Below are 18,022 nucleotides of genomic sequence, written 5' to 3'. Positions count from 1 at the left end.
TGAAGGCAGAGTTGTGAAGAAAAAAGTCTTATAGTCCATAAAATACTGTATTTCAGGCAGTGAAGTACAATTTTTTTTCTATTTCTTTTTAGTATGCTTATTTGTTTGTAAAATCCTTGGACATCATTATTGGTATATTAATATAGATGAAATCAGTTTTTACTAATTTTTAATTAGCTATTTTTCAGACACTTATATGTGTTGAATTCCTTAATGTCAAAGAAGTGTATTCTTTATCTTATTTGAATATCTGTCTTTCAAGTACTATTACTGTTGTTCATGTTGTATTGTTGTGGAGGTGTTCATGTGGAAGACTAGTTTGATGTATCTCTCCACAATGGTCCATTCTATGCATATCTCTTCATTTCTGCATAATTACTCCAACAAACATCATCCACTTTAAAGTGTTTTCTATAGCCTAACCATTGTCTCCCCATTCAGTAATCTCCCTCAACCTGCCATCAAACCTCCCCCGCTCCCCCCCTCTCTCTCTCTTTCCATCTCCCTCCCCCTCCCCCTCCCCCTCCCCCTCCCCCTCTCTCTCACTCTCCCTCAAACACACACACACACACACACACACACACACACACACACACACACACACACACACACTTGAGACATCAAGATGGATGCTATCAATCAGTCTGTCCCTCCTTTTAGTCATCAGGGCTAAAGAATTCTTCTCCCTGTTGCAGTAACTCCTCATTAGTTATCCATCTATCCTTCTCCAGCATTCTTGTGTAACACCACATTTTAAAATCTTCTCTTTTGCTCTGGACTGTAACCTGATAAAGTCCATTTTATACAAGTGACTTTCGTGTCTCTGCCAAATACTCGTGCCATGTGAGACTGCTGCAGTTCACTTGGCAAATAATTTGTTTGGTGACTCATTTGTCACAAGTGCTCCTTTGTGCTCACATGTCGGTGCAAAATAGTATTTGTTCTGAGAGCTGCCATGAAGTTTGCCACCTGAACAGTGAAAGTAAGGCTATGCAAAATTCTACAAAGTGCCTTCCCCTTTCATTTCTTCCACCCTATCCAAGATCTCCTACTATTTTTTTCATATTGTCGGGTTCCTGTCCCCATCACAATTAAATATTGGTTTCTCTTAAACTGCATACTTCACCTGCTATGGTGCAACATACACTTCATCATAGAGAAAATATTGATACACTGATAACTTTCTTGGCGAATGCCTTTCCAAGATTGATGTCTGAAATACTCCTCTTTGATACAGACAAGAGGGAGATTGAGTCAATAATTAAATCACTGAAGACTAAGGACTCTCATGGTTATGATGGAGTGTCTAGCAGAATATTAAAGTACTGTGCTGCACATCTTAGCCCTGTATTTAGCCATGTTTGTAATTTTTCGTTTAGGAATGATCAGTTTTCTGAGCGATTAAAGTACTCAGTAGTAAAGCCGCTTTATGAAAAGGGAGAATGTAGATAATGTTAGCCCTATTTCTATGCCATCAGTGTTTGCAAAAGTTATTGAAAAGGCTGTGTATGCAAGGACAATTGATCATTTTATATCATACGATTTGCTATCAAATGTACAGTTGGCTTTAGAAGTCATCTAACAACTGAAAATGCTATATTCTTTTTTCAATGTGAGGTACTGGATGGGCCAAACAAAAAGTTCCAAATGCTTGGGGTATTTTTTGATTTAACTAAGGCATTTGATTGTGTTGATCACAAAATATTGCTCCAGAAGTTGGACCATTATGGAATACACGGAGTATCTCACAATTGGTTCACCTCTTACTTTAGCAAAAGTTCATTATTTACAATGTTGAGAAAGACTGTGATGTGGGATCTGAGTGGGGTACTGTCAAGTGGGGGGTGCTCCAGGGATCAGTGTTGGGGCCGCTCCTGTTCCTTATTCATATAAATGATATGCCCTCTGGTATTATGGGTAACTCTAAAATATTTCTGTTTGCTGATGACACTAGCTTGGTAGTAAAGGATGTTGTGTGCAACATTGCTCGGTTTCAAATTGTGCAGTACATGACCTCAGTTCATTGCTTGTATAAAATAAACTAACGTTAAATCACAATAAGACTCAGTTTCTACAGTTTCTAACACACAATTCAACAAAACCTGACATTTTAATTTCACACAACGGGCATATGATTAGTGAAACTGAACAATTCAAATTTCTAGATGTTCAGATAGATAGTAAGCTGTCGTGGAAAGCCCACAATCGGGATCTTGTTCAAAGACTTAATACTGCCATTTTTACTATTAGAACGGTATCAGAAGTGAGTGATAATTTGACACAAAAATTAGTCTACTTTGCTTATTTTCATTCGCTTATGTCGAATGGTATTGTATTTTGGGGAAACTCTTCCCATTCTACAACGATATTTTTGGCTCAGAAACGGGTGGTTTGGGCAATAAGGGGTGTGAGTTGTATATTCCTTATTGTTGTTTCTTGTTGCCAATATTAGTTTATTCTCAAGAATAATCAGCCTTCACTCGGTTAATACTTGGCAGAAATCAAACCTGCATTTGGATCAAACTTCCTTAACTCTTGTGCAAAAAGGTGTGCAGTATACTGCTGCATCCATTTTCAATAAGCTGCCACTCAAATTCAAAAATCTTTGCAGGAATCCATGTGCTTTCAAATCAAAACTGAAGAGTTTCCCCATGGATCACTCCTTCTATTCTGTCAAGTTCCTTAAAAAATTAAGGTGATTCTAATTGTATTGCTGATAGCATTTATTTAAACTTATGGACTGACTTTTTGCAGGTTCAAGAACGTTTATTATCTGTTATTACTTTTATGTTGTAATTTCATGTACTGACACGTTCCATGACCTTGGAAACTTGCTCCTCAATTTGATTCTACAGAACTTGACATGTAAATAAATAAGTAAGGAACTTGGAAAATGAGTCTCTGGTAAAGAGCCACATCTCTTTGAGGTAGAACCCTACATATACCATGTGGATGTGTTCCCATGGATGCTGCAATATTGTCCAGGTGTAGACCATTAGAGGGCTGCTGACTGGGTTATCCCATAGGCCTTGCTATAGTGGACTGTCCTCTTGATGACCTGCTTGGTTCAGCCCAGTAGGTTTACTGCCTGATGAGTGCCTTCATGCATGTCATTCCTCAGTGGTCAGATTTACCCTACACAAATATGGATGCAGTGTCAGGAAACTCTTGTAAACAGTCTTGTAAGGTGTTATCTATTTGAAAGCACAGTGGTTTCCTCAGTCCAAAATATCAGAAACAGTCTCATAGGTAGTCTGGATGGGGCATCGGCATTAGTGTGTAGCGTGTTATGCTGTCTGCTGATAGTGAATTGAATAATTGTAATTGTTGAGGAAGCTAGCATAGCAGTGTAGGTATCATGTTGTTTTTTTCTGGAAGATAGTTCGTAAGGCTGAAAAAGGAACTTAATGGTTTATAGTCATTCATGAAATACCCACCCAGATAATTGCATGTGTTTGCATGCTGCTTGTGGGATTTGGGCAGGCATGCCTGTCCTAGATTGAATCTGCCCAGCAGATCAACAAGGAGTCCCAATGTGCCGGCAAGCCTGGATGTGGTTTCTAGGCAGTTTTCCACATTTGATTGGGTAATACTGGGCTGATACCCACATCCTGCCCCAGTTACACTATTTGCAAACATTTAGAAAAATGTTTGCACATTTTCACGTGGATAACACTACTCACAGACAGTTGGAGTACAGAAATTCAATCTCGACTTATAAAGGGATAGCCATATAAAGGGCATCCAGCCACCCTCTGACATTATCAGCACAAAATCTGATAATAACCATGTAGACCCCATGTTGATAGGAGATAAAGGCAAAAGAAGAAGATAGTCTGTTATGAGGTAAAACTTTGTACCATAAAGAAATATATGGAATTATTGGATGCCAAATATGCTTCTTTTTCAATTTTTGAGTGTTTGATCTGGGCACATTTGTGCAATGTTTTGTTCACACCCATAGCTTTTGTGAGAAAGAAGGGCCTTGATGCCATGTTGAGACATGCCAGTGGCTAGGATAAGGCAGTTGATGAGTCATAGGTTGCTACACAAGGAGCAGACATTATCTAATGTTTTAAATTGTAAAAAGGTTTGTGACATTGCACTCTTCTTGTATAGATTGTTTAGGTGCCTGATGATCTGTGCTGTATGTATTATAAATTATGCATAATAATTTATTTTCCAATAAATTGCTAAAGGTTGTTAAGTTTGCAGACACTTGGATTTTTTCTGTTGCTTTCACATTGTGATGACTTCATTGAAATTCTTTATAACTCAATATGTGTCCTAAGTACTCTAATTGCTCTTGAAAGATGGTTCAAATGGCTCTGAGCACTATGGGACTCAACTGCTGTGGTCATTAGTCCCCTAGAACGTAGAACTACTTAAACCTAACTAACCTAAGGACATCACACACATCCATGCCCGAGGCAGGATTCAAACCTGCGACCGTAGCAGTCGCACGGTTCCGGACTGCGCGCCTAGAACCGCGAGGCTCCTGAAAGAATTCATACTTTTGTAGATTGCATTTTACTCCATTTTGCTGAAGTGTCTGAAGCAGGAGATGTAAGTTTGCAAGCTATTTTCCTCTTGTAGTGCCACTTACTAATATATCATCCAAGTAATTGACTATGTTTGGAATGTTTTGAATCAGATGCTCCAAAAAAAGTGCGAAAATTATTAGTGCACTAGGAGTTCCAAAAGGCAATATCTGTGAAATCCAAATCAAACAATGATGATCATTAATTGGTGGGACTTTTTGTCTAGTGGCAGTTTTAAATAAGCTTCATATAAATAAATTTGTCTCTTTAATTATTGAATAACCCTCAAATTATAGATAATCTCTTGACAGTTCACATTTCATGTGATGGCCCATTGAGCCTCTTACTGGCCACAGGAGGAGTCATTGATAATGGACATTGCAGGGTATTGACCTCACTCTCAGGTGACAGAGAAATAGCAGTGATGAATTTTCTTCTGTGATGGCAGCTAATAGCTATGGATAAATATTGTATGTAATAAATTTATCATGAAATTGGCACTCCCTCCAAGGTTACATTAATTTCAAATTATTGAGGTAAAATAATTACTTTTTAATCATTACCTTTATTCTGTTCTACTTTGGTAATTAAGTGAACTAAACTGTAATGTTTTAATTAGTTTTGTTTGTATAATGCATGTGTGTGTTTCACGATTATGGAAAACTCTGTTGCAGATCAGATACATAACCCGTCATCTTACGTGAGAGATTTCTATTTTTTTAAACGCTCACAGTATCCTCAGTTGGAATTAGTTCACATGAAACCTGAAGAAGCTTTCAATGCATTGCAAAAACAAGAACTGACACATAAATCTGTTGAGATTGGAAAAGTTCTTCTCACTTGGGCTATCCTCAAAAATGTTGACATGGTAAGCTATTTAATGACATCAATGTAAATATATATACATGCTAATCTCTTATAACTCCTAAATTTGCAAACTTTGACACCTGCACTCCAAGTATATGTAAATGTTATAGCATTCAACATATATACTTGTTCAGAAATCACAATATATTTTTCACTGCATCTGAAAACAAAGAAAGATTTAAAAAATCTACTCACCAAATGGCAGCAGTAGAAAACACAAATAAAAGATATAAAAATGCACAAGATTTGAGAGCCAATCGCACCTTCTTTTGGCATAAAGATTGAAGGGAATAGAACAAGGATAAAATGACTGGAGAGGTTTAGGAAATAGGGGCAGTTATGGAAAAGTTGCCAAAAATGCCAGGTTGGGCTTACTGGATGGCATGAGATTGACTGATTGATTGTTGGTGCCTGCATTGGATGAGATTTGAAAACCTGAGGACTTACAGGTGAAAGATATGGTAATAAGCTAGACAGATTTTGCTGAAAATCGTCATGCAAGAGTCAATAATACCTGAAAGCCAAGTGACATATGAGGGGACCGGGAGGGGGGGGGGAGATTGAAAACTAAAATAAATGTAAATGAAAAGGAGTTAGTGAAAGAGGTATTTACTGAGAAGAAATACTGAAACCACATATTTAGACCATTTTATATACACATGATACATGCATTACTAATGAAAAGAAACCACAAAAGAAAAAATAATATTCGCATCAGGGGAGTTATAAGAACATGTAGGATAATACCACTTTGCTCTATTACAATATGATAGCAGGAAATATGGACAACATAAAATGAACTCTATATGTTAGTCTTTCTTAGTGAAACAAAAAATAGCTTTTTCCGTTCAGTGTGAGCGATTTGGAGATGAACTCCCTACCTAGCTTCCATGGTGCAGGTTCCTTTCCCCCTCCCCTCACCTTTCCCTTTGCACCCTGGCCCCCCTCCTGCTAGGTCACCACCACAGTAGCCAGTCTGTGTGGTGGGGCTGTTAAGTACCCACTTGGCTGAGTCCCCTGAAACCACAGGGATCACACTGCTAGTACCTTAGCTGTTAACTTCTCGTGTATGCCCAGGAGTCGATGCTCATCACTTTGGGGCAACCGAACTCCTGGCAATATCCACCATGCCAGATGGCCCTTGCTGTGGCTGGGTGTGACCACAGGGCGAGCCCCTTATTGGAGTGCGTGGTTCTAGGGCAGAGTCCTTGCGCATGAAGCAACAAAAGATTCACCATCCTGACCATTCTGTGGCCGTCTCTAAGACTGGTAGCAGCTGTGACACCCCTTCTTCTGATCCTTAAGCCTTCCCTTCCCTGGCCACCCCCTGGGAGGAGGGTCAAGCTCGCCAGCTTGGGTTGAAACCTTTCCCTCGGTACCTGGTTTCTACCAGGACAGATGGCGGAAGCTTTGCCATGACCAAGCCTTTGTTTTTTGTGGAGACGATTGAAGATAAGTATGGTGAAGTGAAATCAATGAGTAAAATGCGGCCTGGTGCTTTGCTCATAAATACATCTTCTGCTGCCAATCTGACGCCCTGAATGCTTGTGACCATCTTGGTGATGTCCTAGTCTCTGTCACGCCCCACCAATCTTTGAACTCAGTACAGGGCATTATTTTCCACCAAGATCTTATTCTCCAAACTGACACTGAGCTCTATGCTAACTACTAATGGCGAGGGGTTTGTTTCATCCGCCGTGTGCCAAACAGTTGCACCACTACGGGCACCTTTATCCTGGCCATTCGAGGGAGATGTCCTCCCAGAGAAGGTCAAGGTAATGGTGTATCGGTGTGATGTAAAACCTTATATTCCACCACCAATGGGATGCTTTAAATGCTTACGGTTTGGAAACATGTCTTCCCGCTGCAACACTGATCCCCTCTGCGGTGACTCCATGAGGGGAGTGCCTGTGCTCCCCCACCAGTGTGTGTAAATTGTCATGGACACATGCTCCACACTCACCTGTATGCCCGGTGTATGTGAAAGAAAGAAGGATTCAAGAGTACAAAACCTTAGATTGGCTCACCTACACCGCTGCATCTCGTGTATATTTCTTCTACTTTTGCTTCCGTTACGTCCATTCCCCCTCTTACCCCCTCTTCTTCCAAGCCTCACCCCATTCGCCCCAATCCTTCAGCCTCCTCCTCCATCTCCCAATTCCCCTCCCCCTCCACATTTAGTACCCATACCCACCCCTTCGAGTGCTGCTCCCCCTCCCCCACTGCGAAAGTGCTCCCCTCCTTCGGCGGCCACCAGTACTGGGGCTCCCACCTGAGACTCCTCTTCCCTGCACCCACCTGAAAGGTGATCTATGGCTCCACATCAGCAGCGTGATCCGCTGCCAGTGAGCACCAAGATTGCCCGGTGTAATTCCGTGCCCGCCCTGGCTGAAGCCTGCCCTTCTCTCCCTTCCCAAGATAAGAAGCAGAAATGTAAGAACAAGGGCAAGGCCCCTCCGGTACACCCTGAGGTGCAGCCATCCCCTCCTCCAGTCAATGAACCAACAGAGTCTGACCCCACCTGTATGGATATTACCCCATCCTCATCGGTGATGGGTGGTGACTCGGTGGTGTGACCGACTCCGATCCCTTTGCTTCCCCTTTGGACTTCAGCTTGAGAATCCTCCAATGGAATTGTGATAGGTATTTGTGTCATCTTCCAGAGTTGCAGCCCCTTCTTTCCTTCTACTCTGCCACTTGTATTGCACTCCAGGAGACACATTTTGTCAATTCATAATCACCTTCCCTTTGTGGGTTCCACACTTTCTGTCGGAACCGAATTGGCCCTTTGTGGACTTCTGGTGGTGTTTGCACCTTGGTCTGCAAGGATATTGTTAGTCAATGCGTTCCCCTCCATACCACTCTGGAACCCATTGCTGTCAGGGTCCATCTGGCCATTCCAATCTCAATCTGTAGTCTCTATCTCGCACCTGACAAGTAGCCCACATCCCATGCCCTCACCACCCTTTTTCAACAACTCCCTTCTCCTCATGGACCGGATCGGATACATAACCAAATGCTCCAACACTTATCGGTGTCTGGCCACCATCGTACACTGACCCTCTTCATCCACCTGTAGAGTGAGGGTGTCTTTCCCACCTAGTGGCAGGAAAGCATTGTTGTTCCAGTGTTGAAGCCAGGGAAGCCGCCTCTTCAGTTGGATAGCTATCGTCCAATTATCCTTACTAACACCCTCTGCAAGCTCCTTGAACACATAGGGAGTCAGCAGCTATCTTGGATCCTTGAATTCCGCGACCTTTTGTCATCGACTCAAAGTGGTTTCCACTGTATCCACTCTATGGTGGATAACTTGGTGCACCTGTAGTCTGCTATCCGGTCGGCTTTTGCCCATTGGCAATACCTCCTTGCAATATTTTTTGATCTGCATAAAGCCTATGACACCACCTGGCATCATCACATCCTCACCACCCTTCACAAATGGGGCCTTCATGGAACTCTGCCCATTTTTATCCATAACTTCCTTTCTTGTTCCCCTTTTTGGGTCCATGTTGGCTGCTCCTACAGCACTCCCCATCAGCAAGAAAATGGGGTTCCATGTGGTTCTGTGCTGAGTGTCCCCCTCATTCTTATAGCCATTAATGGTTTGGTGACAGCTGTTAGGCCGACAGTGTCCCCCTCTTTGTATTCTGACAAATTTTGTATCTACCTTACTTCCTCTACAATGAGGTCTGCAGAATGCTGTCTACAGGGGGCAGTCTGTCGGGCACACTCACGGGCACTCTCCCATGACTTTCAGTTTTCGGCGGCCAAGACATGTGTCATGCATTTCTGCCATCGCCGTACAGTCTGTCCCCATCTGGAATTGTTCCTCAATGGCCAGCCTCTCGAGGTAGTAGACATTCATCTCTTCTTGGGTCTGGTCTTCAATGCCCAGTTGATATGGCTCTCTCACCAGCTGAAGGGGATGTGCTTGTCCCATCTCAGTGTTCCTAGGTGTCTGTCCAATACCGCCTGGGGTGCAGACCGCTCTGTTCTCCTGTGATTGCATCAACAGGGTGTATACGACCCGGGACAACCGGGAGGTTCGCGGAAAAAAGAATTCTTTTAGTTGTGTGTGTGGCCAGTTGTGCACCAAAGTTTTCACCTCTTCGTCACTTCTGAAATCCCTGCCTCTCATTGTTTCTTCGAGTGCACTGAACGAATGAAAGTTACAAAGAGCAATATCGAGTGAATAAGGAGGATGTACCAGACATTCAGGTTTAATTTTCTGAATAGTCATAGCTGTCTTTGGGCTGTATTCTTTTGAGTGTTGTCATGCTGTAGCAATACTCGTGAAATCATAAGTCCACATCATTTATTCTTGATTACAGGGTGAAGTTAATTTTTCAGCATGTCATGATAAGAAATTTTGGTTACCATCATTGCCCTATCCATGTAATGCTCCAGGATTACTCCTTTTGTACCCCAGAGGAGGAGCATTGACTTTTCCAGCAGATCGTTGAGTGCAGATTTATTTATTTATTTATTTATTTATTTATTTATTTATTATTATTATTATTATTATTATTATTATTTTACGATGAGCTGTGGCACTATTACTTGCATGACCTTATCATTTCTGGTTGGTGATAGTGAATCAAAGTCTCCTGGAAATGCATTACTTTTGAAGTGAAAATGATGCAAAAGTTCTTCACAACCATCAGTGCAATGGTCTTTCAATTCATCAGTCAACTGATGTGGCACCTTTCTTGCAGACATTTTATAGAAGTGCAGTACATTGTGGAGAATATTCTGTGCTGAACCAGTACTAATCTTCAAAATTGTGACTATTTCGGTCAGAGTTACATGTCTTTTCTCCTTTACAAGCTCCTTCACTAAAGATATTTTTTTGTCCATCACTACACGGTGAGCATGCCCTGGTCATGGGGCATCCTCCACAGACGTTACACCATTTTTAATCTCTCTACACCACTCATACACCTACTGCGTTGACAAACACAATTAACCGTACTACGCTGTTATTCAGCGATGAATTTCGATTGGTGTGAGACCTTCTCCTGCATTGTAGCATCTCTCTGCTACCTGTTAGTCACTTTCTGAATCTCAAGGACACTAATGCCACCTACCAACTTCATCCCACAACTTTCGAAATGATATGGAACTTTTAAGTTTCTCATTTGAGTCACAGTCATACATCTAATTTCAATAAGTTTTTTGTACCTGGTATCCAGGTGGGCAATACTTTCTTGACAGGTAAGACAATTTATGGATCCTTATCACAAACAGTGTAATAATATGGTATTAATATTTTCCTTGTCTTTATGTGACTTATAAAATTGAGGTTTATTTCCTTCCTTTATAGCCAAATTGCACAGTCAATTCATTGACAGATCTTTTTGGCAGTATCTTTCTCACACTCTCTCAACTAATATAGCTTTCACTTCCAAAAATCTTTCAAGGAACCCCTCGAGTCTGGGGTTGCAAAAAGTCGATGATGTTTAGGGCATTCGAATTTGACACCCCACATAGTGTCTACTATGCAGCCACAATATTGGCTACAAGGGCAGCAGGGGGGGGTGGGGGGTTGAAGGTATTCAATAATGAGCACAGCAAGAGGCTACGGAGCATAGTTGAACTGCTTAGTTGATGAGTAACTCAACAGTGCTACAGTGCTAGTGGTATTGATATGAAGCAGAGCAATGGGAATGATAAACAAAGCAAACATTCCCATTATATCTACAACAACAGTTGCCAAAGTTGACATTCATCAGAAAGGAACCCAAAATATTTCACAGAGGGAAAAAGAAGTGGCAGATGTAATATTAGAATTTCTGCAAGATTAGTCAGTGATATGTGTGGTGTGGTATAAGCTCAACTGAGTGGACAATGTACATTAGGAGTACAATGATGAAGATACATGCTTAACAGCTAAAAGTGATACTGAAAGAGGTGTCAAGCCATGTAGTTCATCATTCTCGTTGCACAAGGAGCCACAAATCCTGTCTCCAGTGAAATGTAGTAAAGGACAATCATAGTCCAAGGAACAGGTCCTAAACATAATTACGTACATGGAAGATCATCCACAGCATTGTAAAGAAACAATTATGAACAGATTTCAAATAAGTTCTCAGGAATATGACTATGTAGTACTTAAGAAAAACTGGTGTTTGCGTGTTTCAAGGATGCTCAATACAATTTACAGGATGTTGCATGATAGTGACCTGGTACATTATGTACATCAAATTGCATACAACACAGATTAAAGTGATCTCAAGGGAAGCAGCGAATGGTTGCAGAACTTAAGATAACAAATTTTGAACAAACCATCAACTTAACTGTGCACAGCAAACTGCAGAATTGGCCCAAAACTTAGTAGATGAGGTAAGCAAACTTATCCCATTGCTCAGTAAGGAATCAGGATTTGAATAAGAAATGCATGTGAAAGGAACCCTGTAAATTAGAGGTACCAAGAGAGGTGTATTAAGATCAGTTAACATCATTGTCTTAACACATGCATATACAATTATGCTGACTGTTAATCTGGATGGTAAATTGGCTGGAAATTTATTTATTGTGCTGCAAGAAGTTGGTGGTATTCTGTCCTCTATGATTCTTTCTTGAGTGCATGATCTTGCCAGTACAGTATGGAATATTTATGTCACAGCTAGCTAGAATGGGAAAATGGATGTAAGAGAGCTTCCACTACAGTGTGAGCTCTGCTTTTGACCAGTAGCTGGGCAAAATAACTTGCTTTTGCTTGCTTTTTGGTCTGCATTTAAAAAAATCACACTTCTGTAGATCAATATATCGCTCCTAAAAAGTGTGTGAGATTGCATTTCATACCACCTGAAACCACTGGACAAATTTAGCCTCTGGATGTTTGTTTCTTCCATGCCTATAAATCATACTATCACACTATCTACAGCTATGCCTTGTAGGATAGCCAGTTTCATGATAAGCTCCATGTCAGATTGTTTTGCATTCTGTTACAAGACATCAAATTCCATCAATTCTCATCACTTAGACCAATATGATTCTATATGTGTACTTTAAGAGTGGATACCTAGATGAACATCCTGCATAGTTTGTAACTCCCAAGGAGATCAGCTTCAATCTTGGTGGTGTGATCCTATGTGATCACTGTAGTGCACCATTTTTCATTTGGTGTTAATGATGCAAGTTAATGGTTTGTTTTGAACATTTCTTGAATGTAAACAATGTACATTTTGTGAAATGTGATACATACATCTCACATAAGGCTGATCTCTACACCTCCTGGGCACTCAGTTTCTGTTTCCTTCCTGATGCACCTGGTGAGTCATTAGCAGCTAATATTTTTCTTCTCATAATTGTTAACACAACACTTTCAGTGAGCCTTACCAAAGATTGAACTTGGACCTTTCACTCAAGAGGTTCCTTGTTAGAACACCATTTGTCACCCAGTACCGTCCAGACCTTGAATGCCTCAGTACTTCACTCTGCCAAGGCTAAGACTTTCTCAAGTGAAAACCAGAAATGAAATCCTCTCTCTCTCTCTCTCTCTCTCTCTCTGTTATCCTCCACACATCGCACATTGTAGCCTTCTGGCACCTTCCTGACCTCTTGATAGAATAGTATTTGCTTTTGAATTCTCTCTCACCATTCTACATTAATTTGTGACTATGCACTGAACCTTAGGCTTCAGTTCTATGTTATATCATTTATGCATCATTCCTTCACATTCAGTGAAACACTGGTATTTCACATTAACATTCATCTATCTGCATATAATAAAAATTTTGTCTTTATTCAGTGTTTGCCAGAATTGTGTTTAAGCAAACCATTTGTTCACATAAGACGTAACATGATATAGAAGGGTTCACACTAAACCTTTTTCAATGACTGCAAACTTTTATTACAAGAACATGGAAAATATGTTATGAACAAAGGTCTATGGCATCATCCAAAAACACTGAAGATACTAAATTTCCTTGGTAATTATCCATATGATCCCACATGATTTACAGACATGGTTAGTAGACACATAGCACCACTTACCGTTTATTATACTTGGACAGTTGCCAAGCACAATACACATCCACATCACTCTGCTTGGGAGACCCAAATGTATGATATTCCCAGACCATCATCCCTATCCAAGGTTCCGGCTGTTGCATTTCTTCCCGTTCTAAAAATGTCCCATGCATTTCCTCATTACCACACTCTAGTCACACCACTTGTAATCCTATGACAGTGTTTTGTATAAGAATGAAAGTCAACAAACTGACTAAGTGCATGAACGGGCCTAGAAGAACCATCTGTTTTTGAGTTGGGGTGGGGAGGGGGGGGGGGGGGGGGGGGGACACCTAGTACGTAGTGGCCACACATTTTCTGCAGTATGAATCAAAGGACCTGAATGCCTGCTACAATACAAGGGCTATTTTAATCCTCTCACATTTGCATTCTTTGGCAGCATCACTTCTGCAGCAAGCATGTGTCCAAAGATACCTGGCACATATAAAAGAGAGTGACAGCAGCAGTATCATTTCTATAGAAAGAAAAAGTATATATGCTGGATGTATATGTTTCTGAATTTGTGGGTGATCAGAGCTCTTAATAATTCTTGTTTGAGAAATAACCTTATTCATGTCTAGTTTTAGATACTGTTTTAAGCTATATGAGGTGAGACTAAGTAAACTCTTAATTTGTTTCTGACTGTGTGTGTCTTTTTCATGTATTTTATTTTGTGTGCTGCTCTCAAAAATCTAAGAGCTGTTATTATTCCTCACTTGTTATTCTCTCCTTTAAATAAGTAGTTGCTCAGTCTTTAGATGATTTATAAAAACTGAAAATTGCCTTGTAACTGTATATCTTCATATATTCAAAATCATGTTGCCTCTTCATGTAAGATTATGTTAGTGTTTTTGAATGATGTCATAGATGTTTGTTCCTGTGATGTGGTGGGATGTGTCAATGCATGTGTCAGTACATAGTGATAAATTAATTTAGAATGGGGGACAGAATTCAAAAGCAAATAGTAGTACATTAAGAAACCTTTTTCTACATTCTGTATGCTTCTTCCCTGCATTAATCGATGCATATACTGTGTCCACATTTATAGTTTTGTTTTTCTTTAATAATTTCTCATTTCTAACTAAATGATTGCATAAGTTTTTATCTTTCTCCTTGTCAAGGTTGTACAGAGAGTTGTGTTTCTCCATGAGGAACTCATGAAGCTTCCTTCATTTCCAAGAAAAGCTCTGGAAGCAGACCTTGACTTGTACAAAGGAGGTGAAATGGGCAAGGTTGGTATTCTGCAGTGTGTTTAAGTGTTGTTTCTGAATAATTGTTAAAATAGTCCAAGCATTTTCAACCCTTTGAATCTGTAACACTGCATTTGTCATATTTAACTGCTCTAAATTCTTTGAAATACATTCTTTCACATAAATAATTTTGATACAATTGCAGATTTTTGGTGTACAGCTCTTTCAGTGCTTAATTTAGGCAGATACTTATTTTTTAAAGAATAGTGTTACATGCCATATTATTTTGTATGTTATTAGCATATCATTTAAAAACTAACATAGCAGGAAAGATTTGGGATTTTCAAAAAATCCTGTGTATTCAGTTATTAGTCAAGGGAAACCAAATGAGGCAGCTTATTCATTAAAACCGATTGTAAGCGGGAATGGGATTGTAGTCTCCATGAGGCCACTGTAAATCTCTGTGATTTCCCAAAAAGATCACTTCAATAGACTGCCACAATACTTCCTTTGAAAATTTTACACCCTATTTTCTCATTCATCCTCCACCCCCTGAGCCAGGTCTTTGTCTGTGTTAATCTAAGTGTCAATGAAAATAATCAGTGTTTGAAAATATAATGTAGTATGGATAGATAAAAAATCTATTCACCAACTTGTAGCAAAAGAAAACACCTAAAAGATATAAAAATGCTCAAGCTTCTGGCAGAAGGACTGGAGGGAAAGGAAGAGGGATGAAGTGAAAAAACTGTCAAGGTTTAGGAAATGGGGAGAGTTGTACAAAAATCACCCAGAACCCTGGGTCGGGGGAGACTTACTGGAAAGGTTAAGAGGGAATGGCTGATTGTTGGTGCCTACATCAGACACGATTTGAAAACCTGAGACCTTAAAGTTGGAAGATAGTGTAATAAGAAAGACAGAGATTACTGAAAAATCATCTTGCAACAGTCAATAAGAGTGGAAAGCTAAGTGCATTATACCTGGTAGACATGTGAGGGGGTGAGGAAAAGAAACAGACAGATCAGAAAATAAAAGATGTAGAAATAAAGGGAGCAAAAAAAGGATGTACTTATTGAAAAGAAATGCTGACCTCACATAAATTAACTTAAATTTAGGCAAGGTGGGTAGCAGGAACCAGTACATGTAACACCTGTTTTGACCTGTGGAGTGGTGAGAATTATGGTGGGCAAAATCTCAGACAAAGTGGACATCATTACAGAACACAATTTTATGAAGTCATAGCCTTATCAAGGTAGCTGATTAATACATTCAAGACCAGTACAGTACTGAGTGACAAGATATGTACTCCTAAATGGTTTTGTGGAGGCATCAGCACTACTAATACTGATTGTGAAGGCAAGCAAGGGTCTACACCAGATTTATGATGCTTCTGTATACAGCATCTGCCACCAAGATCCCATCCGTGTGGTACAAATTGACATATAGAAACCTCAGGCCCCTCACAAAGATTAATATGTCAATCGATAGAACTTTTTACCCCGCCCAAATGATGCATTCCCACCTTTTGCCTTTAGTTCTTCCTAAGGTCCACAAACCCTATCACCCTGGCCATACCATATTGCTGCCTTTGAAGCACCCACTAAATGTATCTCTGGCATGGTTGATCAGCACAAGCAGCCTATGGAACAAAGACTGCCCCGCTATGTCCGCCTGCTTAGCTCAGTGGTAATGTGCTTGCCTCTCATGCAGAAGGACTGGGTTCTATTCCTGGCCACATTGGGGATTATCTCTGTTCATCTACTGAGTGTTGTGTTGTCTCATTATCATTTCATCCTCATCACCAGCATGCAAGTAACCTAACGTGGCATTGAGTAAAATAAGTATTGCCTCGGCAGCCGAACATCCCCAGAACAGGCATCTCACCCAACACTGCCATACAATCATTTCATTTTTCCTCTTCTATATTAAAGACACTAACCATTTTCTAGATAGTCTGAAATCTGTGCCAATCTCTCTCCCACCATACACCTTGCTTTTCACCATCAATAGTCTGAAATCTGTGCCAATCTCTCTAGCACCACACACCTTGCTTTTCACCATCAATGCCACCTATCTCCACAAAAACATTACTCATGTACGTACATGGTCTGTCTGCTGCTAAACATTACTTCAACCAGTCTAAAGTTCTGATGACTTAAAGTGTGAGTGTGGATCTGGTTTATATCGGCTTATTCCCCCAAACCACTTTCCACTTCTTTACGAGGTGACTTACTTGGAATTTGCAGCCACTCTTTTTTACTGAATAGCCGGCTGCTGGAAATCCCCTTGACTTCTTCTTCATCGAATAACGCTAAGTACAGGAATTTTTAGACTCTTTCTACTTATGAAATAAGTAGACATACAAACTTTACTTTTCGTCAACTAATGATGTTCTTGACCTCCATACACAATAAAAATATCACTTTCCACATGAACATACAAGCTCCTGCAAGTCTCTCATACAGTCAGTCATTAGAAACAAATTGAGTTACAGTTAAAAGAAAGTTGGCTTGGATATGATGACATTTCTTAACATGAATCATAAAATGAGTCTTGTCTCTAACAAGGTTGCGTCAAGAGTCTACAAGAGTATTTTTTTTTCAACTGTTCTTGTTTTAATAATAATAGTCAGTGATATAATAAGCACAGAGCTGCATATAAACTCCATGGTTCTTTCTTACATACTCACTAAAGCATCTATGGATTGCCCGACATGTACTTGTTCGTGCCTTCAGACTGCCAAGTCTACTTTCTTCCCGCGACTGATTTTAAACCAGCACACACAAACATGTGATGCACAGTAGGTAGGGCTCTACCATCTCACACTCATATCCAGAATATCATATGCTTGAGATGGTAGATAGCTGAGTGGATCTAGATTTTACACAGAAATTCTCAAATCACTCCATATCTCCCCCCCCCCCCCCCCTCTCAGATGGAACACACAATATTGTATATATAATCATTATGCAAATAATGTCACCCATAATAACATTTCATATCTTAACAGTATACATTTCTTACATATTATTATATATGTATCTTTCCTTTCCATAACAATTCTCTGTCCTCTCTTGAACAATCTATTGCTTACTGTTTCTCTACTCTTTTCTTGTTTTACTTTGTTATTAAGAGATGAGCATTTACTTGTGGATTTAGTCAGCTTTACTATTATTTAGGAATTGTGAGGGCTCCTTTTTTTCCAGTCATGAACTTCCGGTGTTTATGAAACATGAGTAAACTATTTTCTGTTCTTATCCTTCATACTACCTTTTTCCTAGTGTGTACTATTGTCATTATTTGTAGCTTGGAAAAACACTGGATGAAATGAAAGTGTTCTTTTGACTCTCATTTAATTCCACAAAACATAATAATGCTAGTTGTTCATAGAATTCACACCCCCCAGAATAATCC

General features: G+C 40.0%; 1 protein-coding gene across 4 annotated transcripts in view; it reads left to right on the top strand.

Annotated features, from left to right (window-relative positions):
- Positions 1 to 18,022, top strand: part of LOC126278568 (protein unc-80 homolog) — a 953,735-nt gene that overhangs the window by 647,199 nt on the left and 288,514 nt on the right. For all 4 annotated transcript variants that reach the window (XM_049978772.1, XM_049978771.1, XM_049978773.1 and 1 more), the window contains 2 exons: positions 5,216 to 5,409; positions 14,543 to 14,653. In XM_049978772.1, coding sequence (XP_049834729.1) covers positions 5,216 to 5,409; positions 14,543 to 14,653 — 305 coding nt within the window. The remainder of the gene's footprint in view (positions 1 to 5,215; positions 5,410 to 14,542; positions 14,654 to 18,022) is intronic.

This window comes from Schistocerca gregaria, chromosome 6 (genome assembly GCF_023897955.1).
Source record: "Schistocerca gregaria isolate iqSchGreg1 chromosome 6, iqSchGreg1.2, whole genome shotgun sequence".
Lineage (NCBI taxonomy): Eukaryota > Metazoa > Arthropoda > Insecta > Orthoptera > Acrididae > Schistocerca > Schistocerca gregaria.
Note: the sequence above shows the minus strand (reverse complement) of the source record. Positions and strands in the feature narration are given on the sequence as shown.